Consider the following 27,366-nt stretch of genomic DNA (forward strand, 5'->3'; position numbering starts at 1 on the left):
AGAATTGATTCTACACAAAACCACATGTTATCATTGTGCAATATATTGACATGAATTGGTGAACATGTTTGTTCACGGTGAGCAGGTTTGCCTCGCATCTCCAGGGTTGGGGGTTCGATTCCCGCCTCCGCCCTGTGTGTGTGGTGTTTGCACGCTCTCCCCGTGCTTCAAGAGTTTCCTCTCCTAGTCCAAAGACATGGGCTATATTTTGATTTGGCATTTCCAAATTGTCTGGAGTGTGTGAAAGTGTGTGTGATTGTGCCCTGTGATGGGTTGGCACCCTGTCCAGAGTGTCCCACAATTTGTGCCCCATGACCTCGTAGGATAGGCTCCAGGTTCCCCGTGACCCTGTGTAGAATAAGCGGTTTGGGAAAGGGATGGATGGATGTTTTTCCCATGGGGATTGTGCCAAAGCCACGGTGTGTGTACAGTAGATTTATCTAGAATGCCACATGATAACGCTCAGGGATTTCTCATTCGGATTGTTTGCATCTTGCGTGCTCCAATATCAGTATTACAATGACTAAAACAATATCAATAGCAACAAACTCTATAACACGCATCCCTGATACATATTCACAGATCGGGATGGTGCAGGATAACAGCTCGAGCTCCTTAGGGACTTCCGACTGGTGTCCGGTTGCTTGGAGAGAGTTGGGATTGGCTGTGTAGTGATGTACTCTACTGCACTAAAGCATAGCTGCAGCCATAATGTGGACTAGGAGATGTAGAAATAATTGATTTTACATTTTAAATGCTGTGTGTGTATAGAGTGGGGAGGGTGGTGTATCAGAATACTGTCCCTCGTTGGATGAACTGTGTACCGCTTTCTGTCCTGAACATGTCATCATGTGTTAGACATTTTAGGAAGAACAGGACACTGAGTCACTGGCTTTGTCCCAGCTAGCCTTCAAATCCTGTCCTACTGCCCTTTTAGTAGCATACATGGCATAGTACATGAGACATGTTCTGAAGCTGCTTGATTTCCAGGCTCGGAGTTAAAGCGCACTTATTATGGTTTTGAAACGTGCCTAATTTTGTTTTAAAGGTCTCCTACAATAGATTTACATGCATCCAAGGTCAAAAAACATGTTAATGTGCTCATGATATAAATTGCAGCATTACTTTTTTCCCTCCACTGTCAAAAACAACTCGTGGATTCATTCTAAACTCCTCCTTTCAGAGCGCATACTCTGCTCTGATTGGTCAGATGTCCCAGTCTGTTGTGATTGGTCTACCGCTGTCAGCAAGCAGCCGATGAAGACGAGAGGTGGGGCTTTTTGTTACAGACCTATGTTGGTTGGTGCAGGAAGTAAGTGTGAAATTACCAAGGTTAGTACAAGAAGTAAAGTTTGGAATTACGTAGGCTAGTACAGGAAGTAAGTCTGGAATTACGTAGGCTAGTACAGGAAGTAAAGTGTGGAATTACGTAGGTTAGTACAGGAAGTAAGTCTGGAATTGCGTAGGTTAGTGCAGGAGGTAAAGTCTGGAATTGCGTACGATAGTGCAGGAGGTAAAGTCTGGAATTACCTATGACTCGTTTCAGCTGTTCAGAATCAGTTCCTTCTTTTGGGAGTCAATAACTCTGTTGTGCGCTTTGATTTTTGAAACCTTTGCAGACTTTTTACATTCACAAACAGCTCTATAGCACACTACATGAAAGGTAGTATTTGAAAAACCATAATAGGTGCAACTTTAAACAAGTTTTTTATTGAGATGATGCATGGTATTTATTTTCAGCAGAAATATAGCAATGGTTCTGGCTTTATAGCATTTGTACAAATTCCTTTTAATACTGATGTCCTAATACTTTTGGAAATGGCCATACCTTTTAAATGTGTAAAGTTGCTATATACATACACACGCACATTTTATATATATATATATATATATTTTATTTATATATATATATATTTTATTTATATATATATATATATATATATATATATATATATATATATATATATATATATATATATATATATATATATATATATATATATATATATGTATGTGTGTGTGTGTGTGTGTGTGTATGTGATATAAACTATATAAAAGCACAATTTTTACTTCCAGTATCCAAAAAGCAGGCCTGAACAGAGTGCTTAAAGTACTGTAGCATAGCTGATAAATGATGCAGCCAATTAAACGTATATTCACCGGTCAGGTTAAGTGTATAACATTTGATTATCTCGTTACAATGGATCGAGCATCTGTGGGATGTGCGGGACAAACAAGTTTGACCCATGGAGGCCCCACCTCACAACTTACAGGACTTAAATGGTCCTCTGCTAACCTCTTGGTGCCAGATACCTCCATGCCTCGACGGGTCAGAACTGTTTTGGTGGTACAAGGGCGACCTACACAACATTAAGCAGGTGGTTTTTATGTTATGGCTGATCAGTGTATGTAGCTACACGGCGAGAGACATTAACTCAGACAGTTCTGAGAACTCTCAGACGTTCATATGTCTGATTAGTGAGCCGACAGCAGGATTCGACGAAAACCGTATGGATAGAAAGGTATACACTTATTTTCCCCATGCTTAATTCAAAACCCGTCTCATCTGTTCGTGTGCATTTGTCAAATGTGGAAACATGAAGCACCACTACCAAACAAAGCACATCCACTTTAAATGCTTTTCTGTTAAACGCTAACAAAGCTATCCAGAGCCTTGATAAGAATGTTACCTCAATACCCCAACCCTAATAACGCTATTGCAGTATGGACACATACTTCACACACTTGTCAGCATTTTTCTTGAGTGATTCTAATATGCACGTTACAAGCCCACCGTCTCCTAGGTTTAAAGTTTAGCTTGATTTATAATTTGCAGTTGACTGGAAATGCTGCCCTGCTTCGCTTTGCACTCCTGACAGAGATGACGTGCAGGCAGACTCTGCACGTGGTTTGGAATAATGCAGAAATCCCACTGATCTTTATTACGGCTCAATCAGCCTCCTCTGATACAGCGTTCGTTGCCGGCTGGCGCAGTTCATCGGCAGATCAGTGTTCTCTTTCAGCTCTAATGTTGTGTGGAAAGGAGAAACGACTGCCAAAGCTGTTGCCTTCAATTAGTGGATCTAAACATCTCCCGTTTCTATTGGAAAAGCTTTTCCTTATAAAACTGGTCAGGGGAATGCACCGTATGAGCGTGGTCAGACATGCTGGTTACCAAACTCATGCCTTGTTGCTTTAGACTAGGTATCACCGGTAGATCCATCTTGGCGTTTCAGATCCGAACATGTCGAATCTGCCTGTGATAAACGCATGCTAGTTATACGTTGTTAACTAGTAGGATCACTTGTAGTACAAACCCCTGCAATCTTCAAATGTCCAGTTTTGTTGAGCCTGTGTCCTGTTCTTGGGTCAGAAGGGTGGAGGTCTCCTGCTGTTGTAGCTCATGTAACTCAAGGCTGAAGGCGATCGCAGAAACTAACGCAAAATCAAGCAGTTTTTCAAAATTTCTGCAGGTTTTCCACAGATTTGGGCCAAGACGCATCATGTGATGTCGTCATCACAACACACATTCAGCCAGACCCGCTTCGATTCACGTGCGCCGAACACGAGTACAGCTAAAAGGTCTCATCTACCAGCAAACATCACTGCGAAAGACCGCGCGAAACTATTTCGTGCAATTCAAGTAGTTTTCCGCAGAAAAAGCAAACTTAAAGTTGCATCGCAAATTTTGCAGCAAAATCGGTCACAAAAGAATCTCTGCGAAATCCTGTACAGATTGTCAAGGTTTGGCATGTTGTCGAGTCGGAGATGCTTTTCTGCTCACCGTGGTTGTAAAGAGTGCTTATGAGTTACGTCATTGCCTTCCTGTCTGTTCGAACCAGTCTGGCCATTCTCCTCTCGCATCTCTCATCAACAAGGTGTTTCTGCCTGCAGAACTGGATGTTTTTTTTGTTTTTTGGCACCGTTTTATGACGGTGTATAGAAGATTGAACCTATACTGCGACCTTTGAGTAGCACCTCATGCACCTCTCTGGAGAGCGATTAGCCTATTGGTTGCCCTATTGTTAGGGCAAGCAAACGTGCCCTAACAGATATCGGATTGGACAAATCCGACATCGGTGACATCATTTGTGTGAAACTGTGCTTCGAAAAGCCAATAAAATGGTTATATGTCGCTCCTGATGCATTTTGTTAGGTAAGCAAGACTGTGCTAATTTCAGGCCTTGCTACAGTTCTGTGAGTGAAAGAGACAGATGTAGGGAGGAATTTTATGAAAATGACACTTGAACATGTGATAATATGGTAAAAGAGAAACACATCGAGCTCACATATGGTTGTAGGAAGTGTGTGTTGCACCACCTGAACTCCTCTTTAGTGTATTCACGAGAGATCAACATTACCAGTGCTTAAAAAGAGCCTCCAGCTGTCTTAAATCACATAGTTATGCACTCTTGAACTATTTTTGAATGAATACAACTGTCTAGCATGTTCACACTTGGTATTTGTAAAATCCACCCTGAGGATGAAATGTGTTTACTGAGAAAATGAAGTGTGGAGCTGTGGATGCTTCTTGCATCAAACCTGTCCCAGTGTGCACACCGAGGCAGCAGGAGTTTGTAAGTTCTGCATTTTAAAGCTAAAATTATAATTGGTAATGAACTAGGGACGCATGATCATCTGAGACAAAATAAATATATATATATATATATATATATATATATATATAAAATAAAATATTTTATATATATATATATATATATATAAAATAAAATATTTTATATATATATAAATAAAATATTTTTTATATAAATAAAATATTATATAAATAAAATATTATATATATATATATATATATAAATAAAATATTATATATATATATATATATAAATAAAATATTATTTATATATATATATAACATTTTATTTATATATATATATAATATTTTATTTATATATGGGAAACTTAAACATTTTTACAATACACGATATGTATAATCATGTACACTGACTGTACACTGTATTAGGAATACTTGTACACCTGTACATTCATGTGAACAACTGATCAGCCACGTGACTGCAGCACAGTGCATAAAATCCTAGAGATGCACGTCAAGAGCTTCAGTTAATGTTCACATCACACGTCAGACTTGGGAAAAAGTGTGATCTCTGTGACTTTAACCGTGGCATGTGCAGTTGCAGTCAAAATTAGTCAACCGCCTTTGCAAATCAGGCTTATTATCAAAATGTACAGACTCTCAGCTCTTTACAATGAACAAATCAAACGACAGCAATTGAATTAATTCAACACTACGAATGCTTCAAGTAGTTTCCCCAAATTCAACTGAACATGCAACTTACAATGACTTCACCAGATTTCAGAATTATTCAGACCCCTGAATAGAATCGCTCACAGCAGCACAAATATGCAAAACAGGTGCTGTCTCAAGCACACCTGATGCAATGGGGGTTGAATCATTTTGATTGCAACTGTATGTTGGTGCCAGATGGACATCTCCTGGGATTTTCACACAAAACAATGTCTAGAGTTTATACAGAATGGTGTTTAAAAAGAAAAAAAAAAGAAAAGAAACACTCTCCACAACCATGGTGAGCAGAAAAGCATCTCAGGACTCGCCACACGTTGAAACTTGGGCTACAAGAGAAACCGAACAGTTGAAAATTAAAAAAAAAAATAGTTGAGGTGATGTTTCCAATCTTCACCTGTCCAGTTCCAGTGACCCTGTGTCCACCGCACTCTCAGATTGTAGCTCAGGCGGTAGAGTGTATTGTCCACTAATCGTAGGGTTGGCGGTTCGATTCCCGGCCCACGTGACTCCACATACCGAAGTGTCCTTGGGCAAGTCACTGAACCCGAGTTGCTCCTGATGGCAAGTTAGCGCCTTGCACGGCAGCTCTGCTACCATTGGTGTGTGAGTGAATGAGAACCAGTGAAAAGCGCTTTGTAGAACCGCTAAGGTGAAAATTGCACAATATAAGTGCAGACCATTTACCATCCCTCTTCCTTTGCTGAGAAGAGTGGAAACCGATGTGGTGATCTGCTTTTTTTGTTTGTTTTGTTGCCCACTGATATGTTGTACGTTCTGAGATGCTTTTTAGCTCACCACGGTTGTAAAGAGTGGTTATTTGGGGTACTGTAGCTTTCCTGTCCACTCTGAACAGTCTGGCCATTTCGCTCTGAACTCTTCAAGAGGTTTTCTCCAACAGAACTGCTGCTTGTCGAATGTTTTTTTTTTTTTTTCACACCATGCTGTGTAAAGATTAGTGCGTGGGAAAATTCCAGGAGATCAGCAGTTACTTGACACTCAAAGCAGCCCAGTCAAAGTCACTGAGATCGCACTTTTTCCCCTTTCTCATGTTTCATGTCTCAGCTCTTGACTTGTGCTGCTGCCACATGATTGGCCGATTGGATAACTGCATGCAAAAGCAGGTGTTCCTATTAAAGTGGCTGGGAGTATACAGTCTGCTAAAAAAATGTCCAGGAAAAGTCACGTTGCATTTAAAAAAAAAAAAAAAAAAAAAAAAAAAAAGTGAAACCGCAGAGGATGTTTTTAATTATATTTTTAATAAATTTTTGAAAAGAATCGTTACCAGACATTGAAAGAGGGGGTGGGGTTGGGGGGGGGGGTCAGTATAAGCATTTCTGTACCAAATTTTAACATCGAATCAGCTGCGTCCAATCAGTATGTAGTTAAAAAATATATATAAACACAATATTGGTATAATATCATCATCATCATCATATTGCTCAGCCTGATAATGAACTGTAAATTCATTTACTTCAACTCATGTGAGGGTTTTACTAAATGTTTCCGCATGGACAGGGATATTTTCGGGAATACGGTTTGGAAAAATCTGTGTGTGTCAGTAGCAAATTTTGAATCACCATCTGGATAAATGTACAGTATATGGTGTATATAATGTAGTATAAACAGACCATCAAACTGATAGATAGTAGAATACACACATGCGCTCTCTTTAAATTCCGTATTTAACCCTCGCCTCTTTAAGTGAGCCACCTTGAAGCAGGCGTTCTTAAACTAGGTGCGGCTCAACCAGCCGGAGGTGTGTGACGCCTGCTGCCACATTTGGGAGGCGGCGCATGTTCAGACATGCTCGTTCAGATCTCGTGTACTTGTGTCAGGAGGCCGAGTTTCCTATATACATTTCTTTCTTGGTTGTATCAGTAGTCCTTAATGCAAAATACCGCTGTGTGTAAATCCATTAGAGGTAAGTTATGCTCATTTTGGAGTGTGTGTGCGCGTGTGTGTGTGTATTGTGGGTGAACCTAAGTGTGTATGTGAGCGTGACAGCTTCTTAACCTGATCAGATCTTTTTCTGTTGCAAATGTCACAGGAGAAGTAAAGAGGCACAGTAACTCTAGACTTAAAATCCAATGCTATGGATGCAGAAATGGGGTGTGTGTGTGTGCGCGTGCATTAGAATGCGTGGGTGTGTACTCTGACCCCTCACATGACTCAGCTCAGCCGATGCTCGGTGCTCTTTGTCCCCTGCCTTACCTATACGTGTGCACACAGGAAATGAAATGTAAGGTCCTTAGAGAGAAATGAATAGCACAGTGTGCTCTCTCGTTTTAAAAAAAAAACGACAACAAAAAAAACGAACTCAAGTTAGACCTTTAATTCTTGCATGGTGTTTATTAAAAGCGTCCTTGAGCTCTTTTGAGTAGTATGAATGAGCTCTGCTAGTTTGCATTCTCTCAGCCTCACGTAAGGTCTTTACATTCTTGGGCTGGTCTGACCAGTTCTGAATTTTTATGCTAGGTGTGTGTATGTGTTCGAGAGATCTGGACAATCTCCGTTTGTGTCGCAGTTTGTCCTCGGTAACACATCAAGCTTAAAGGGTTTCAAGGATCCTCTTTCTTGCATCGAAATGACCAATGGACCATGTAGAATTTAGCGTAAAGCCAGCGTCACAGCCCGTCCGGCTACGTGTTACTGAATCGCTCAGCTGATTGGAGGAATCGCGGTTAAGCAGCTAAGAGACGATGGGGAGTGAAGAGTGCAAGTGTGAAGACCAAGGTGGGTTGTCTGATTAAGATAATATTATTCCAAAGAAATGCAACATTAGTTTGGATATCTCCGTATAGAACGTTTGAATTATTTCTGTGTGTATGCGAGATGACTGCCACGCCTATCGTGGTTGCTGGGACCGTCACTTGTGCACATCCTCGGAAGATAACCTTATGCATCCAGATACCAGTGTGAATAGTAGATCAGTATAGCTTCATGTGATACTGTGTCCACAAACGACTAAGAAAACTGTCATTGTGTCTCTAATCGTATCCCTGTGTAGTATTTTAGTTATCGAGTATGAACACTAAGCACTTTCCTGTTGTTGGAATTTTAAAAACCTCACATCTCCTTTAAACCCGCTGAAAGCTCTGTTTTGCATGCCATTCTTCTGGATTTTATTTATTTATTTATTTTAAAGATTAGTAGATACTTTTAAGTGTGAGCTCGGTTTTTGATTTTCCACTCGGTTCACGACGGCAGTCACGACGACAGCGGAAAGTTCTGAAGAGAATCCGAGCTCGTCGGTCTGTGTATGAAGTCGCTTGACTTGGAAACCAGACGGACAGGAGCGTTGTGACTCTGATGTGTAAACCGACTTCGAGTCAGACTCATCCCAAGATGTAAGCACCTTACGGTGCTGAGAAAGTCTGGACTTTATTCAGAAGCACCGTTTGTGCACTGTTTTAGTCTAGCTAGTGTATTCATTTTCACTCGATGATTTGATTAAATGCATGACCACATTTTATTAGCAGTAAAGTCATAGGTTTTGTGCTGCGCTGTATGGAGTTTTGCTCAGTTTTGTCACTGTTGTCATAGCCAGAGCCATATTTCCCACTGAAGCTCAGCAGGGTTGAGCCTGGACAGTACCTGGTTGGGAGAACTCCTGGGGAAAACTACAGTTGCTGCTGGAAGTGGTACTAGTGAGTTATCACCCTGTGGTCTGTGTGGGACCTAATGCCCCTGTATAGTGACGCGGACATTATACTGTAGAAACAGCGCCGTCTTTAGGATGGGACGTTAAACCTAGGTCTTGACTCTCTGTGGTAATTAAAAATCCTTTCTTATAAAGAGTACGGGTATCACCCCAGTGTCCTGAAATTCCCCCGATTGGCCCTTATCTATCGCAACCCCTTAATATTCCACATCTCTGAATTGGCTACATCTCTCCTCTCCACTAATAACTGGTGTTTGGTGGGCGTTCTGGCGCACTATGGCTGTCAGGTGGATGCTACACACTAGTGGTGGTTGAGGAGATCATCCTACTCCGACCCCCCCAATACCATGTAAAGCGCTTATATAAGTGTAACTGTAACTAACTGTTCCTCCATATCTTCGGAAGCGCGTCTAGCGTCCGTTCAACAACGCTGAGAAATATTCGAACACCACTGGTGTGTTTGTCTTTTCAAAACCGGCAACGGTTGGCTAATGACACTCGACAGCTTGATGCGTCAGTGCTCTTAGAAAGAGCGGTGTTTGCGCTCTCGCACAGAGGTGATACTGTACAGATGTTGCGGCAGTTGTTGTAGGTGACGTTACAGATTCGTTTCCCTTCAGTAAAGCGCTGCTTCTTGATCAGGGTCGTAGCGAATAGCTCACACAGCTGCTTCCTCATGCATCAGCTTTTTTTAAGGACAGGCTACAAGGCATGCCGGACATCCTCCATTTCAGACTGGACATTTCCTTCAAGGAAGCGGAGATACGTCTGGGGCAAAAGGAGCAAGTGAGCAAGAACCAGAAAGGCTGTGGGAGTCTCCGCTCCGCTCTACTCTGCAGTACTGGTGGAACTTTTCTCTGCATTGCAGCTGATATTTCTTCGTCATATACATTGTTCACTGAACTGTTGCTTGAACATTTTTTTGTTGTTGTTGTCCTATTTCAGTGCTTCCGTAAGTGCGTAACATGGTGCTGTACTGCCGCCACTATATGCGGACGTGTTGCGCTAATTTCTGAGGACGTGCCCAAGAGATGTACCAAATGACCACATGATACACGTGTCGGCCGTCTTGCATACGTGTACACACGGCTAACAAGTATAAATCGCCATGTAGAGCAATAAAACATTCACGGTGTGCTGTTATTGGAAGATAATCAGCTATTACTCCTTAACGGAGCGTTAGTGACGTGTGTATCACGGTTCTATAGCAGCATTACAACTACAGTCGAGTGCAAAAGTGGTCATCCCTTGTGGCCTTTGAGTAGGTGGGAAAAGAAAAACAATGGTCTGCACTTATATAGCGCTTTATTGTTATTTTTAACCTTAGAGGTTCTACAAAGAGCTTTACATGGTGCCTCATTCACCCACTCCCACCCTTTTTTCTTATATCACACACAGAGACAAATAGAATCCCCCCCCCCCCCCCAATGAGTATCATTTAGTTTTTTTCCATTATTAATATTTTAACATGCATGATTTGACCATTTCTGTAACCTGTACTAATGAAAGAGCACCTGTAAAATCCTGTTGCGATCGATGGGATCTCTTTGTCGTCGTCATTCAGCCCAAAGGGTGTACACACTGCACATTTCTCATTAATCATCAGGATTACTCCACAGATATTGCCAGGGAAAAATGAGCAATTGTTTGAACTCGACTCAACTACAATTGTGGCATCACAAGCGCTGACATGCGGTGTAACGTTTCCGGACTTTTCCTGTCCTCATAAGGAGACTCAGGTAGTGATAACATGCTTATTCATAGCACCGGAGTGATCGGCCTACGTCGTAAGCGCGCGATCCTCCCTGGCTGAGTGTGAGTGTGAGTGTGTGTGTGTGTCAGTCTTGAGGAATGTGGAAGTGGAAAGATCGTCTTCGTATGACTCGCTCAAAATCTTTTAAGTAGCAATGACGAGTAACTTCATTCGTGCCCGGGCGGGGGATTGGGGGCTCTGATGGAGCGCACACACAAACTTCCTGTCCCCTGGGGCAGCAGCAGTTTTTTCTGCCTTGTAGTTGTGACCAGTCAGTAAGGTTTTGCGTTGTGCGTTAATTGCCATTGATTTGTCTTGTGGATATTCCACGACATTAAATGTAACTATAAATGTTTATAATTTGTTTATTAATTCATCTGTTAAAAAGTATTTAATCATAAACGGTTATAAACCATGTCGTCATTCATTGATAAATCAATACATTGTTTAAAAAAAAAAAAAAAAAAAAAAAAAAGGAGGGGTGGTGAGAGTGAACCCGCTGTGCCGGTTGCATCACATGACCCTTCATTGATTCTTTTCCGGTTATAAACGTATGTAGTATTGTTGAGTATTAACACAAACGTTTTCCTATTTTTGGAATTTTAAAAACCTCATGTCCTCTTCAAACCTACCGAAAGCTTTGTTTTACATACCATTCTTCTGGATTTTCTAGATTTTCTAGTTAACACTTAAGTGCAAGTTCAGAAGTTTTGAATTCCGACGCAGTTCATGACAGCAATCACGATGACGGCAGAACGTTGTAAAGATTAACAGAGCTCGTCAGTCTGTTTTAACATCGCTGTGCATGAAATCTCTTACAGTTCGACTTTGAAACCAGACGGACAGGGATGTTTTACATTTAAATTTAAACACCGAACGTAACCATGAACGTTTTCGATTTTTTCGAAAATCGTTGTCAAGGAATCTCATTATCGATTAGTCGGTCTGCGCGTTTACTCACCGCGTTACTTCTGTTCCGAAACACGTATCCGAGAGTACAGACCAAAGTCGTGTCCCAAATGACGTACTATACACTATGTATTTTATGTATTTTACCGTCTATTGTATGAATTTTAGAAGGGTAGTATCACCTCAAATGCAGCATTAACGTTTTTTTTTTGTGATTGCACATGACATTGCGCTGGTAATGTGACGCCTCTAGCTTTAGCAGAATACCCAGAGTCAACGAAAATGACTTTCTTCAGTTTACTGTTTGTCAACCTTGGCTTTTATGCCTAACACGACCTCAGTCACGATCAGATGGAGACGTAATCGTGAAGTGACCGCGGATAAAAGGCTGCTCTCCGAGTCCTCTAAGGCAGGCAAGCATATTATATTAAATGCCACGAAGAAGACTGTAATCAACCAACTTTTACAAAGCGGAGTTTGTGTAGCACGGAAGCACGACGGGGATGCACGATACGGTACGATCAGAGTAAACAGAAGTAAAGTCACTGCCTGAAGGCAGTGAGTAACAGAAACCCTAAGTTGCAGTGAAAGTGAGATTGTATTATTAATTATTCATTTAAGACTGCAGTTTAATTATCAGTGCTTTTTTTTTTTTTGTGCATCCATAAAAAATTGCATAAATATATATGAACATATTAATGTAATGTTTTAGTCTGAATTTTGTTTGTAACACAAATAAAATGGTATTGAAAGTGTCCCCCCCCCCATCTGATTAATTGATAATTGAAAAATAATCGCCCGATTAATTGCTTATGAAAAATCTTTGTTAGTAGCAGCCCTAACACATTTATTTAACGAAAAATAAACCTTCAGAATGAACTGAAATATAAGCAAATTCATGGCAAACCCGCAGCGCATCAGGCTGCATCACATGACCCTGCCATTGCTTATTTTCCTAGAACAGCGCACCTCACCGTGTTTTATTCCTTGCATACTGTAACCTTGAATTGATTCCAAGCACCCTGCTAGAGCAGGAATGTGTTTATATCGTGGAAATGGACACACGCCTGTACAGAGATACTTCTGCTAACAGCTTATTAGATTGAAGAAAAAAAAAAAAGTCACATGACTTATTTTATTGAAATAATTCAAGGCGCATTTCATCTTTTGGATTTGATATTTATTCCACACCTGAGTGTGTGCTGCATTTGCTGTCAAGGATCGTTTCTGACCTGTTCTGCATCGTGCATGGAAAAGAGAGTAACCTTGAAATCAGATTGATTCTTGCGATGCTGTGAAAGGTTTTATTGTGCGAACTGATTAAACTTGAAAAGGCCATAAAACAGTTTACGCTCTTTTGTGGACGTGACCCCAGAGCCGTATAAACCCAGAAGCTAAATGTAGTCTTAGTGGGCCACACAGAGACACTAACAGAACCTGACATCTTTATCTTTAACACCATTCTGTTTTTACGTTGATCTGAGGTTGGTTGGTTTGTTTGTTTGTTTTTCCCTAAATACATGCATGGTGTGTTTTTGGTACACTTAGTTTGAGGGTCACTGGAACTCGTTATAAATGTTATCCTTGCTCATCTCCTGATGCAACACTTTCATTGTGATGGGTGTGATCTCTTCTAAGATGACCCTGCCCCCATAAACAGGTCTCGAGGGCTCACCGAATGGTTTGATGAGTATGAAATATGATGTAACTCATATGTCATGGCCTTCACAGTTAAAGGATCCTAAGGTAATTAAACACCCATTAGAATAGGGTTGAACAAGGTATTGAAGGTTTGAAACACTTCTGTAATGATTAATAATTTCAATACAACATTTTTAATAAGCCAATACTAATCTGGTGTGTTTTGCTGATGGGCAAAATACACTGTTTATGCTCAATCAACTCAAACAGGCAAGGTCCAGCGGCGTTAAGAAAAAGTTTCAGGCCCTAAACTTCAGCTCAAAGAAATATGGATAATAATTTTTTAACCTCGAATTCAGGAAATGAACCGACGTGACATAAGAACAATATACAAACGTTGTTATTAAACTCTCCAATCAAAAAAAAACAAAAAAACACAAGCAACTTGCTGAGAAATCTAGCATGGTGACCTCGACTCACATTCAGCAGGTTATGACGAACTGCTTTTCCTTGTAGAGACTCATAAAAAATTTGCCACTGTATTCTGAGATACAGAAACTAACAAACTAATCAAATTTGCACGGTCTCCCTGCGCTCACTGTGCATTTCTTCGCCATTTGATGAGTGCAATTTGTAGCTTCCTAACGGTGAAATTGTGTTGTTATCGTACTGTGCTTCTGCTATATCTAACATTTCTGTGCATGGTTCTGGAGAGATGATAGCAACGTGCCCCGAGTCCCAATTACGCATCTCGAGATATAATGAAACCGCTTTTGATTTATTTCGTCACTCAACTGACTTTTCATTTAGCTTATTAGGAGCTTTGTATTCGCTACTGCAATGTTATGCCTTGTATTGGTATCAAAATCAAAACACCAATTGAGGGACTGTATGTGTAAGAACAGTGTTCATCCCTCGAGTACAGTTCCAGACTTGTAGAATCTGTGCCATGGAGCGTTGAAGCTGTTCTGGCAGCTCGTGGTGGCTGAACACCTTACTAAGAGCCTTTGCTTTAATTTTTGACACCCATCTGTAGAAAGAAATGAAAAAGACTGACTCATAAAACCACTTGCTTCATTCTCACCTCACGCGGTCCTGTTCCTGCTCGTGCTGCCGTAACATTTTCTCTTTCCGCTTTTTGTCTCTCTGCAGTCTTCCTCAGGTGACCGATCTACACAATGACGTGTCCTGAAATGTATTTCTCTATTAATGATGCCAGTCGAAGCAGACTGTGCTCTGTGAAAATATAAAGAGGAGGAATTGCATCATCTTCCTACGATACAGGAAATCTGATAAAACATCAGCTCGGTGCTCGCAGAGGCGAGGCGCTCGGTGCTCGCAGAGCTAAACGTAGCTAAATTTACCTTCACTCACTAGCATGGAAGACCTCAAACATTAAACTCCGTGAGAGTTGGTAATTGCTAGCGGCGCACCAGCATAACCAGAGCTAAATAAAATGTGCCATGCTGCTCCTGATTGCTAAGCAGGTTACTCATTTCAGTATAAGCATCGGTATTGACGAGTACCAAAAACATATCCTCACACTTACACTCGTTCTAAAAAAAAATAAAATGTCATCCTTGTTTATTATTTTTGGCATCACGTGTGAAAATTTAATTCTACGAGCATATCTACAGACAAGCTGAGGCTATAGCCTAATTTGTGCAGCTTCAGTTGAGCCCCTCTGTGTGTTTGTCAGGGAGAGCCTAAGAGTAAGTACTAATGGTGCAGTGAAATATTAGTGCTGCCACAGGGTAAGAATTCTGAAACCTCCCATACATTTTGGAAGGCATTTCTGCAGCTATTATATGCATATTTTTTTTTTTTTTTTAAAGCATGTGCAAGGTCTGAGTATTTTTCATCCTTCTTGCATTGTGTAGCCTCCAGGAAACCTTTAGCAGCGGCTGCTGTGTGTCCCGAATTGAACCCTCCCCCGTTTCCAGAACGCTGATCCAGGCTCAACTGGCATCAGCACATGCAGCTCGGTTCATTAGTATGTAAAATGCAAAACCTGATCCCGGATTAGCATGCTATGTGAAAGACACGCACCATCATGCGGCCAGAGATTCACTTCCTAGATGTGTGCTGTCTCGAGGAGGGAATATGTGCCAGCACGGCTGCGAGTGCAGGTGTGAACGTCTCATTACGCTTCTCCTGAGCTACTCCTGATTCCTGAGCGTTCCAATTTTCACCTTGTCAAACTCTCACTTGGTTAAGAACTTGCTTAAGGGGATGAAAGCGACACCAAAAACATAGAGTTGGAACGAATCCATGTGACTCATTTGAATTCTTTCCCCAAAAGTACTCCTGCGTGTAGTAGCACTTCACCTGATTTAGCCCCTGAGTGGAGCTTTGTAATAGACTAATGATTGTGTTTGAGCTGTTGTGTTAAAATGACAGAAGCATGCCCTGAGATCAGTAGTAATGATGCGCTTCCTAATCTCCCACAAATCAAATCAGTATTTGAATGGTTTCTCTTTTCAGGAGATAAGGATGGCAGTAAGGTGACGACGGTCGGCGCGACCCCTGGCCAAGGTCCCGATCGGCCTCAGGAGGTCAGCTACACGGACACTAAGGTCATCGGAAACGGCTCGTTCGGTGTGGTTTACCAGGCCAAGCTGTGCGACACTGGGGAACTGGTGGCCATCAAGAAAGTCCTGCAAGACAAGAGGTTTAAAGTAAGGATGGAGTCCTGTCTGTTTTTGATGTGGCGTACTCTAAAGCATTCTGTCCTGATTACCCGTGCTGAGTCCTCGTCAGTTTCCCTTACCTGCCTAAAAAAATATAATGTTCTTTATATAGACGGATATCTTGAGGAAATGCAAGAACCATGAGTAAAGAGCGGTACATAAGTAACTATATATCTGGCAACCAAATAGCAATAAGCAGCAAATAACTAAAACGTGGAACATGACCGTATGAGAATTATGATACGAGTTCCTGTTACCATCCCAAAGTTTGTAGGTGTTTTGTCCTTTTTTTTTAAATCGTAAGAATTTGCCATAGATCGCTAATTTGAATATTTTGATAAACACTTTAATTTGATCGGTTTACAGTTACATTTAAAGTGAAATATCCACAAGACGTTAGTTCCGGTTTTGTAGCTTACGTTATGAGCTCTGTAAACAGTGGTTCCCTCACCAGTCTCTAGTTTCTCTCAAGTTATTAATGCAAAAAAATTGAGAAACTGGAAATGGTGAAGTCTTTCCTGAAGACTTTGACATGGTTGAAAACTTCCTGACTGTTCGAAAGCACTGACGCTGGCGACTCCTTACAGAAAGCTTCACCCTATCGAGGATTATACGTTCTTCTGGAGCGTCCGCCTGCGAGTTAATCCTTTCTGTAGAAACGATACTGCGTTCGTATGAGCGCAATAAGAGTACCGCTGTTCTAGAAAATAAATCAACACCTTCTAACCAATCAGATTCAAGAATTCAACAGTAAGGAGTAACTCGCGCTGAGGGGCGGGGACGTGCAGCGGAGTCTCCCACTCCCCTGAAGTGTCTTATTGTCTTACGACAGCATGGTCTGTAGTGTGTTGTTACACTTATCTCGCAGCGATTTCACAACAATTACAATGTTTTAATTTATTAATGAACAAATCTTTTATTTTAAAGTTCATAGTGAGATTTGATGTGGACCATCTGAGAGACAAGTCGGTTCCTGTTCTCACTTATGTTATAGCTCTGAAAAACAGCGTTTACCTCAGCAGCACCCCTCTCTCTCTCTCTGTCTCTCTGTCTGCCTCTCTCTGTCTCTCTCTGTCTCTCTGTCTGCCTCTCTCTGACTGTGTCTCTCTGTGTGTGTGTGTGTCTCTCTCTCTCTCTCTCTCTCCTTGTCTCTCTCTCTGTCTCTCTCTGTCTCTCTCTGTCTCTCTCTGTCTCTCTCTGTCTCTCTGTCTGCCTCTCTCTGTCTCTCTGTCTGCCTCTCTCTGTCTCTGTCTGCCTCTCTCTGACTGTGTCTCTCTGTGTGTGTCTCTCTCTGTCTCTCTCTGTCTGTCTCTCTCTGTCTCTCTGTCTGCCTCTCTCTGACTGTGTCTCTGTGTGTGTGTGTGTGTGTGTGTGTGTGTGTGTGTCTCTCTCTCTGTCTGTCTCTCTCTCTCTCTCTCTGTCCGTCTGTCCCTCTTTCTCTTTGTCCGTCTCTCTCTCTCTCTCTGTTTGTCTGCCTCTCTCTGTCTGTCTGTCTCTGTCCATCTCTCTCTCTCTCTCTCTCTCTCTCTCTCTCTCTCTCTCTCTCAGAAAAACAATGCAACCTGTCAATTTACAGAAATCAGAAAGTGTACACTTCTGCCCTTAAGTCCTTCCTGAGCACTTAATTCTTGACTCCTTTCATAAATGTTAAGTAAATGAATCCTAACAAAAGTATCACATCAAATATTATAGGTTTTACTTTGTTTTTTTTAATCCCTTTTTTATTGATCTTAGATTATGTGGCTCCGTGCTAGTTTTTGTGTATTAGCTATTTCTATATAAACAATAACGTATTAGAAGGAGCGCATTACAGTCTGTACGGGATTTCACGATGGATTTTTGTGATTGTTGCAGCCAAAATGCTCGATTTTTACTGCAGCTTTTTATCAAACTTTGTGATGCAGCTTGTGAGGTATTTTGTGCTTTATTTGTGGGAAAACTACTTGAATTGGTGAAACTGAAATTGCACGTAATTGTCTTTCGCAGTGATGTTTGTTGGTAAATGAGACCTTTTTAGTTGTACTCACGTTCTACGCATGCGAAAGAAAGAGGGTTTTGGCTGAATGTGATGACGTCACATGACGTGTATTGGCCCAAATCTGCGGTGATTCTGAAGAATTGCAAGCTCCTCCGAATTTTGCAGCGTTTGCTTGATTTTGCTCTCATTCCTGTGATGGTGGAATCCTGGCAGGACTGGCATTAATATTAATCTATTGTTCATGTTACCGCCAAAACTACTGGCTGTGCTGTGCTTGGAAAATTATACACACCTTCTGACTAATCAGAGTCGAGAATTCACAGTGCATCGCATTGTTCCTAAAAATAACAATGTCTACGTTTAATAATCCAGCCGTTATCATTTTCGGAAATCAAACATTTTGCTTATAGCCGAATAATCAGATCAGACGTTAGTCACGTCTTCTCCTGTGTACTGAAAATGCACCAGGACACTTGGGTAATTGCTCACATTAGACGACCTGTGTGGATATGAGTGCTGTCAATGTGCTTCAGTGACTTAATCAAGAATCAATCTAGAGCTTTTGTTTTTTTTTTCCCCCCACCAATGCAGAATCGTGAGCTGCAGATCATGAGGAAGCTGGACCACTGCAACATTGTACGTCTCCGATATTTCTTCTACTCCAGCGGGGATAAGGTGGGTCCCTTGGTTTTTTTCGTTTGTTTTTTTTTTGGTTCGCCGTCTTGTTTCTTTTGTAATATTTAGTTTGAGTTGCCACGGTGACAGCGGGTGGAGAATAAATAAATAAAAACAAAGTAGAGGAGAGTATGAGACTATCGTCCTCAGGAGAGCCGTGCAAGACTACACATGCCACAGTGTCATTTTGAAAATGAGTTTCAGTGGACCCTGAACCTCTTTCAGCACTAGTATGCTATGCATTATATTTGCACAGTCAACACGTCTTTAACCTTTTGAGAGTGGTCATGGAGTAGTACTACAAAACATAGAAGTCCAATGTCCAACAAACAGGAAATGTTTCAGTGCTGTTTCAGATTCTGAATGAACTGTTTACGTGTATCCTAAACTAGGCAATCTGTTTTGTGAGTGCACGTTTATATGAAATCCGATACACGAGTTACGAGCATGCCGGGAACGAGGTTTAGTGTCGGTGTTACTATAAGAAGTAGAAATAAATGTGTGCGAGTCCGGACAGTAATGTCGGCTATGTATTCACACTATGTGTGGGGGAAATGTGTTTTTTTTTTTGTTTGTTTCTGTTTTTTTTGGTTAAAGTATGTTTATTGCTTTTCAAATTTCACAGACACAACAACCCAAAACCAAACAAATGTTAACATATATATATATATATTTTTATATAAAATGTATAATAATAGAAATTATTTCGGCTCACAACTCCAATGGCTCTCACAGTAAAAACAAGAGAGTTCATAATGATTGCCTAAATATGCCCTCTAGAAAGTGTAGTGGATATACTTAAACCCATATATGTCAAAAATGGACTCCACCTTCTGTGAAATTTGGCTTCTTTACTGTGAGAAGCACAAGTTATGTAAGCTAGAGATGCAAATTCGAGTACAGCCCCGTGTCAAAGTGTTATGGAAGGAGCCGTATCCGATAGCCAATTCAAAAGAATACCTGTTCCTGCCCAAAATGTAAGGCACTTATAAAGCATCTTTTCACGTTTATCTGCAGTAAAGTCACTGTGTGTGTTCTGAGCAGCATGTCCAATGGGTCAAAGCATGTCTCAATGGTCAAGAGAACATTCATTTCTTGACCTACCGCAGCCCAAAACTTGTGAATCGCCCTACAAATCCCAAAACAATGAATAAGATCTCCCTCCTCTGCTTTACACTTTGGACACAATGGGGAACAATCATCTTTAAACTTGTGCCTCACTGAGGGGGAGATATGGGCTCTGTGCAGGATTTTTAATCGTCTTGCTTTTACTTTGTTACATGTACTCAGGGTCTCCGCATTCCTCCAGGCTTCCTCCCATTCATCGTCTGTGACGTGTACGTTAAGTACACTTTCCCACGACACGTTCACCACAAGCTTTAAGAATCCCATAGAAGGAGCTTGTAGAATTGTTCAGGTGTAGAAGAAGCTGTCTCCCCACAGCCACAGATATATCCTGATTTGTAAGCACAGTACTGTCTCTTCACAAAGTCTCGTAATCGTAGATCGCAGAAGTCGTCCTGTTGCGGGACGCTGTGTTTGTCGACTAGTTGGTCAAATGACAATAAAACGTGTCCGTCAAATAATCCCTGCAACGTGGTGAGGCTCAGACTCGGAAACCCGAGTCTACAATTCCCTGCAAGAAGTCGGGGTTACCACAAATAGCAGTGAGTGCTGAAGTGACTCGAGGTCTACCCTCCAGACGTCTAACAGACTGCCACGCCCTGATAGTACAAATTGTAATAGGGTCATGTGCAAGCCAAATTCAAGGATTTAAATCTCCTGAGAAAAAGGAAATTTACCAACGGACGTTTGCTTAATGAGCTTTCTATATCAAACCACACGCATCTGGACCGTTTGTTATGCACCCAGTCCGAAATAAAACGCAAATGAACACTGAGCCGGTATCTCCGAATATCTGCACTGCGTGTGTTTTTAAATGATCATCTAAGTGGGATTAATGATTGAGGAACAATGCTGTTCCCTAGCTGTTCTAAATAACATGAAATGCACACATTATCGATTGATGCAACGCCTTTGCACATCTTCTAATGTTACCAACATTAAAAGCCACTGTCTGGGATTTATTTTATTTTTTTTAAAACCATGTGTGTGTTCGACATCCTCACTGAATGTCTGGTGAATTTCAAATGTTCAGCCATCTGTAGTCAAGTCAATTCCCGTCCCTCATCTGCCTCAAAAAGCGTTTACATGGCTATTATCCTTCTATTTCATAGATTATTAAAGGGATTACCCCCCTCGCTCATTCAGATGGAAATTTCATTCAGACCGCCCTCAGTTGGTTTACCGTAATCCGTTTGTATTCGTGATTATTAACGGATTATTAGGCTGCGTTTAAACATGCCTACAGTTGCTTAAACTCAGTTGTGTAGTATACCGTGTCCCGTGTATAATCGTTATCAGTACTTAGATACATGAGCTGCTGCTTTGTGTATTTTTACCCGTTACAGAGGCCGGTGGTTAAAGATGACCCGTTTGTCATGAAAATAGGTTCCATTCGGATCTCATTTACACACAAAATGCTCCCAAAAATGCAAACATGGCCAAAAGAATAGCCGGAATAATAGCCGAAAGCCAGTCATCATGGTGTCATTTTTGTGTGGCACTTTCCAGCTTGTCAGTGTGTTCCCTGGATACAGAATGCTGCTCTTGCGCATTGCTTTGTCATATCAGTAGCCAGGCCTGCCAGCAGTGGCTCTTCAGGGAAATCCCATCATGCCATTCAACCAGCAGGAGCTAAAAGGCATTTGATTGGCAGGTGGTTTATATGAGAACAGCCCTATTTTTAATCTAGCAACATCATTTAGCGTCAAAGAATGACCACCATGGCTTCCATTTGGCCAACACCTAGAACAGCACGACTGTAAGGGAGGATTTTCAGGCTAGGCTGATATGTGCCTGACTGTCATGGAATTATGTGCATTATTACAACCTCCTACTTATAATTGCAGGTTTGCTTTTACATAGAAGAGTACTTTCTGAACCATGGATCAGTTGCACAATTCCATATGTTCCTGTGTTGTTATAGGCAAAAGTTTGTGGACATCTGACCAAACCACTCATATGTGAGCCTTCTCCATGCTGTTGCCACAAAGTTGGAAGCACACAATTGTAGGAGCATTATGATGCTGGGACCAGTCTGGCCCTCTTAGTTCCAGTAAAGGGAAACTGTAATGCTACAGCATTCAAAGTGAGGTCCATGATGACATGGTTTGCCAAGTTTGGAGTGGAAGAACCTGTGGCATTCACAGAGCCCTGACCTCAACCCCACTGAACTTTTTTGGACTGAACTGGAATACCAACTTCGTGGTTAGCACGTTTGCCATGCACCTCCAGGGTTGGGGGTTTGATTCCCACCTCCTCCCTGTGTGCGCTGAGTTTGTATGGTCTGCCCGTGCTTCGGGGGTTTCCTCCGGGTATTCCAGTTTCCTCCCCCAGTCCAAAGACATGCGTTGTAGTCTGATTGGCGTTTCCAAACTGTCCGTAGTGTGTGAATGTGTATGTGTGCGATTGTGCCCTGTGATGGGTTGACACCCCGTCCAGTGTGTCCCCTGCCTTGTCCCCTAGGATAGTATCCAGGCTTTCTGCGACCCTGTGTAGGATAAGCGGTACACAAAATGGGTGGATGGAACGCCAACTCCACCCCGGGCCTTCTCGCGCAACATCAGTACCTGACCTCAGTAATACTCTTGTAGTTGAATGAGCACAATTACCCACAGCCACGCTCCAAAATCTAGTGGAAAGCCTTTCCAGAAGAATGGAGGTTATTAAAATAGCAAATGTGGGACTGGAAAAAATCTTGAATGGAGTGGTATGTCCACAGTCTTTTGGCCATTGAGTATATTTCCTTTGTTACCAAACTTCAAGCAGGGAAGAACAGTGCTTTTTCAATGCATGTCGTTGTGCAGAAATACCTACAAGCAAGGAGCCATAAGCTACTTACACTGGACTGGAGCTAATTACAGTGCTCTAGTCCTATGAAAGTCTGGTTTTATATATCCGTGTCATTCTGTCTCCTCCAACAATAACTCTTTCCCTGTCTCCATGAAACCTGAAACAGAAAGTAATCTTACAAGACGTTGACGAAATCCCATTACACCGTCTGCAGCGCTGAGACCCAGACCACCATTTTCAGTTTTCTGGACCGCTCCCAGGCTCGACAAAAGCTTACACACTTCTCCAAAATTTCGATGGCAAATGGCCCAGAGTGTGGAAATGACCTTAATCTCTTTATCGAGACTCCCTACGTCGCATGAACATGAACGCACCGCATGGTTGCGGTCCATGGACCGTGTCCTACAGCAAGTGGAAACTAGAGCACAAACCCAAAATAGATCGATATTTCTTCGGCATTTTTGCTTTCAGTTTGAGAAACGTGCGAGATGGAGACCTCGACCAAACTGGTGCACCTTACCTCTCCCAATTCTCGCGTAGGGAAATAAGCATGGTATTGAGATGCGTTGTTTTTACCAAAAGTCCCAGTTACGGGAGACCCGATATAAGAGCTTGTGAATTTCAGAACGCGACGCAGTCAACGAGAATTATGTCAAGAAGGCGTTAAAAATATGGCTAACAGCCCGATATATTAATGGCTGGACTAGTGAAAAATGTCTCGTCTGGCTGACTTGACGGAGCACTCTGAACCCGCTGACTTCCCTGCAGCTCGTAAGATCAGTCAGCGCTGTTGCTTTTCCTGGACAGCTAGAAGCCTTAGCTCACAAACCATGATTAGAATGGGATTTACGACTATAGGCGCGCACACACACGTACTCACTCACAGAATGGGCACCCGCCTGGCACAGTGCCAATCTTAGTGACCTCAAAAGATATTCTTACATACACAATGTGTATGGTAAGAGGGAGAGACGTTTTACGCTCTTCGCATGCACATGGTGTGGAATTGTGGAGATTGGCACAGTGATATGGATATGACCTGGCACGTATTCAGAAACACTGGATCCTGTTTTGGTCTCGCCCAGGGAGAAAATGTGATACGAGAGAGGTATAGGAAAGGGAGAGATCTACAGTGGCTTGCATAAGTATTCGCCCCCTTGAGCTTTTCCACATTTTGTAGTAAATGGATTTTAATTGGGATTATTCGACATCTACACAAAATATATACCGCGGTGTGATTTACAAACATTCTCCTCTCGTGTCTCCTCTCGTACGCAGGCTCCTTCTTACTGTTCACGATATCAACTTGTACATTTTTTATTTGTCAGTGTTTATTATTTTTTAAATTATATAGAGGGAGTGCTGCAAATACAAACAGATTTGAGTAATACGAGAGAAAAGGAGTTGAGTTGAGAAATACACGAGTGGTGTAGGTAAGGTGAGGCACGCAAGAGAGTTGAGAAAGGGTACAATGAGTGAGAAGACGATTAGAGATTTGCTGTTTTCTCGTTTAGTATATGCTCAGACATATTGTTGTAGCTTGAGTTTAATACATGGGACTATTTGCCAATAAACATTAGCTTCCTTTGTCCAACTGAATCGGTTCATTCAGCCTGTCTGCCCTTTGTCCTGTCTAGGTCTAATTCTTCTTCGCTCTCACACACATGCACATACAAATCTAATCTCGCGTCTGTGGATGACACGCCGCTGCTCAGCCGTCCCCGTCGTAATCCCACAGCATCTGTGTCTTGGTGGGCCAATCGCATGCCACCGTTCAGTGCACACCATTAAGGTGAACCAATCTCATCGCTCTACGCAAACCATCCAGCCAGTAGCAGAGTAATTGTGGTGCTGCTGTTGTGAGGCAGAAAGTGACTCATCATCTTCAGCGTTTTTTTTTTTCCCCCTGGCCACGCAGCAACAGGAGGGCGTTTATATAAAAAATAAAAAAGAGAGAGAGAGGCAAGCGATAAAATTGTCGCAAGTGAAAGATTTCAAAATGGAGTCGGTGACCGTAAACCATCAACACGTATACACACGTGCACTCTGTATATAGACGTGCACTTTGTCCCCACAGACGGACAATTACTGTGAGAGACAAGTAGTTTCGCATTGTGATGAGTCATAGCCCTTGAAGTCTGAAAATAGAAAATAGACATGATGGTTATATCCGCGTTCCTAATTTTGCAGGGATGATTACTGATGCTAGCAGGGAAAGCCTAATTCATTAAGATGATCCTGAGTGTGTGTGTAAGTGGTAAAGGTGTGTGGGGAGTCAAGGAGAACTTCGTGTTTATAAAAAAATAAAAATTAAAAAAAAAAACAGAAGACCACCTTCTACCTGCAGGACTGTTCTTTTATGAACTTTCAAACAGAAGGATATACAAGCCTTGTATAAAATTGTATATACAATTACAAATTGAATTGAATTGAACAAGCATTAGTACATGGACTGTCGTTTTATTTGGCACCATTAGAGCCGTTTATCTGAAGTTTCCACGCATAAAAACTTAAAGCAGTCACACTTTATTTAGTTGTCTAACTTTAGATGTTTGTAGTTTTATTGAAATAGCAGTTAGATGATGATTTTATTTTTAAGATATAAATTTAGATAATCAGGCTTGCAATTACTGTATAATAATGACTTTTTATCGAGTATATCAACTTTGGTAGTGGTTGTTTATAATTCAAAGAAAATGCCGAGCTACGCAAAAAATGCATGCTATGATTCATAGAATCCACCTTGAGAACCATGGCTTTAAAAGTAAAGCACGTTTAGAAGTTGTCTTGGTGTCTCCGAGTTCTCACTGATTTAAATTTAGGCAGTCGTTACAAAAAGATGCACATGATCCCATCCCGAGTGAATAATTAACATGCCATATCCAGTGGCGCCCAGTGGAAGTGTAACGAAAATCCCAGTGTGACCAAAACCTGAGTTTACTTTTTTGTGTAAACTTCTTTAATTAGCATGTTCTCACTTTTACCCACAATGCCATTGTAAGTTTTCACGGGAATAACAAACAAACAAAAAAACAAACCCACAGCCTCATTCAACAGATCGGCACCAGACTGGCTGAGCAGATTACAGATATTTCAATATAGACATATATATTGTGCTTCAGGGTAGAGATTTCTGACAGCTAGCAGCGAATAGTGTGTGTTTGGTTGTTGTAAATGGCATCATATTTCAGAAGGCTATAGTCTTCCATCACTGCTAATAGTTTGTGGAACAGTTTTATTAGACCGTCTATATTGTACATCACTCAGGCCATACCTGCCATGTTGCCTTTTGCTGGTATTTTACAAGCTTGATCAGTTTTCTTTGATGATCATGTATTTGTTCATATTTGAGTAAAATTAAAATACACAAATGAGATGTGCAACTTGTTGTTGTTGTTGTTATTAGTAGTATTATTATTATTATTACTACTACTACTACTATAGGGAACCTGTAGATCCTTGTTTACACTGACATAGCTTTTGATGAAGTATATCTTCCTGGTTGTCTTGCAGAAGGATGAGGTGTATCTGAACTTGGTTCTGGACTACGTCCCTGAGACGGTGTACCGAGTGTCCCGCCACTACAGCCGAGCCAAGCAGATCCTCCCCATGATCTACGTGAAGGTACAAAGGTCCACTTGTTTAAACGCTGTTAGTTGCTACCCGTGAATCCTTTCATTCTAATGGTATTTCGTCAACAATGATACGTTACGCATAACCAACACCAGGGTTCCTGAAAATGGGGTGCAGCTCACTGTTCGAAACTGATGTTTATTATATTAAAGGCATATATTTATGTGTTTCAGCTGTACATGTACCAGTTGTTCCGGAGCCTGGCGTACATACACTCGTTTGGTATCTGCCATCGGGACATCAAGCCCCAGAACCTGCTGCTGGACCCGGAGACTGCTGTGCTCAAGCTCTGTGACTTCGGCAGGTGGGAGGGAAAATAAAGCTCAACAAGCTCAGAAACTTGTATCTATAACAACATGTGCAGATTTATAATCTGGTTTCTGATAGTAGCAAGGCAAGTAGACTGAATTCCAGCTCTTCATTCTGTTTTTAACTACATTTCCATTCACCTTGACTTTATACTGATGGACATTTATGATCTAGATGACTGATGACCTTAATTCAGGAACGTCACCCCAGCTGTAAAATGAAAAACATAAACCCACAGTTACATTAATAAAGAGTAATATTGGTTGTGGTGGTGGCCATAGTAACAGGGTGTTATTTTTTTATTTTTTTACTCTCTCTCTCTGTCTCCTCTTCCTCCCTGCAGTGCTAAGCAGCTGGTACGTGGTGAGCCCAACGTCTCCTACATCTGCTCTCGTTACTACCGAGCCCCTGAGCTCATCTTTGGAGCTACAGATTACACCTCCAGCATAGGTAGCTTCCTGTTTCCCACTAAACACATATCTACCACCTGTGTGTCCCAACAGCAGACCTCATTTATCAAGCTGGATATGAATTCATTTGTTGCTAAATCATTCCCATGAGATTTACAAATTAATTTTGGTATTGATGAAAATCCTGTTAGTTAATCTCAGAAAAATGTTGGTCTCCTATGAGAGCTTATCTAACTTACCAGTTTTATCAGCTTCGGATGTTTTTTATATAATTCAGTTTTATATACAGATTACATCGTCATACTTAATTTAGTTACACGTGCAAGTAATGAAATTTTTCTAAAACTCTCTTTTCATATTAAATGCTTGAAAGAAAGCAGTCGAATACAAATCTATTCAGTCGGGACAAAAGACGTGATGCTGTATAAAAGACGGAGGAGTTAGTGCGTGTGTTTATAAGCTGCCAGTGTGCAGTAGCTGAGCTGCATTACTGGAAGATTTAGCA

General features: G+C 41.4%; 1 protein-coding gene across 4 annotated transcripts in view; it reads left to right on the forward strand.

Moving 5' to 3' along the window:
• The window catches only part of gsk3bb (glycogen synthase kinase 3 beta, genome duplicate b), a 38,741-nt gene that overhangs the window by 2,075 nt on the left and 9,300 nt on the right, over positions 1-27,366 (forward strand). For 2 of the 4 annotated variants that reach the window (XM_047151249.2, XM_017457416.3), the window contains 5 exons: positions 15,736-15,929; positions 18,511-18,594; positions 26,023-26,133; positions 26,316-26,446; positions 26,795-26,901. In XM_047151249.2, the coding sequence (XP_047007205.1) occupies positions 15,736-15,929; positions 18,511-18,594; positions 26,023-26,133; positions 26,316-26,446; positions 26,795-26,901 (627 nt within the window). Of the gene's footprint in view, positions 1-6,597; positions 7,209-7,723; positions 8,021-15,735; positions 15,930-18,510; positions 18,595-26,022; positions 26,134-26,315; positions 26,447-26,794; positions 26,902-27,366 lie in introns of those variants that run through there. The other 2 variants (XM_017457418.3, XM_017457417.3) reach the window with 2 other exon arrangements.

The sequence above is a fragment of the Ictalurus punctatus genome, chromosome 26 (assembly GCF_001660625.3).
Source record: "Ictalurus punctatus breed USDA103 chromosome 26, Coco_2.0, whole genome shotgun sequence".
Lineage (NCBI taxonomy): Eukaryota > Metazoa > Chordata > Actinopteri > Siluriformes > Ictaluridae > Ictalurus > Ictalurus punctatus.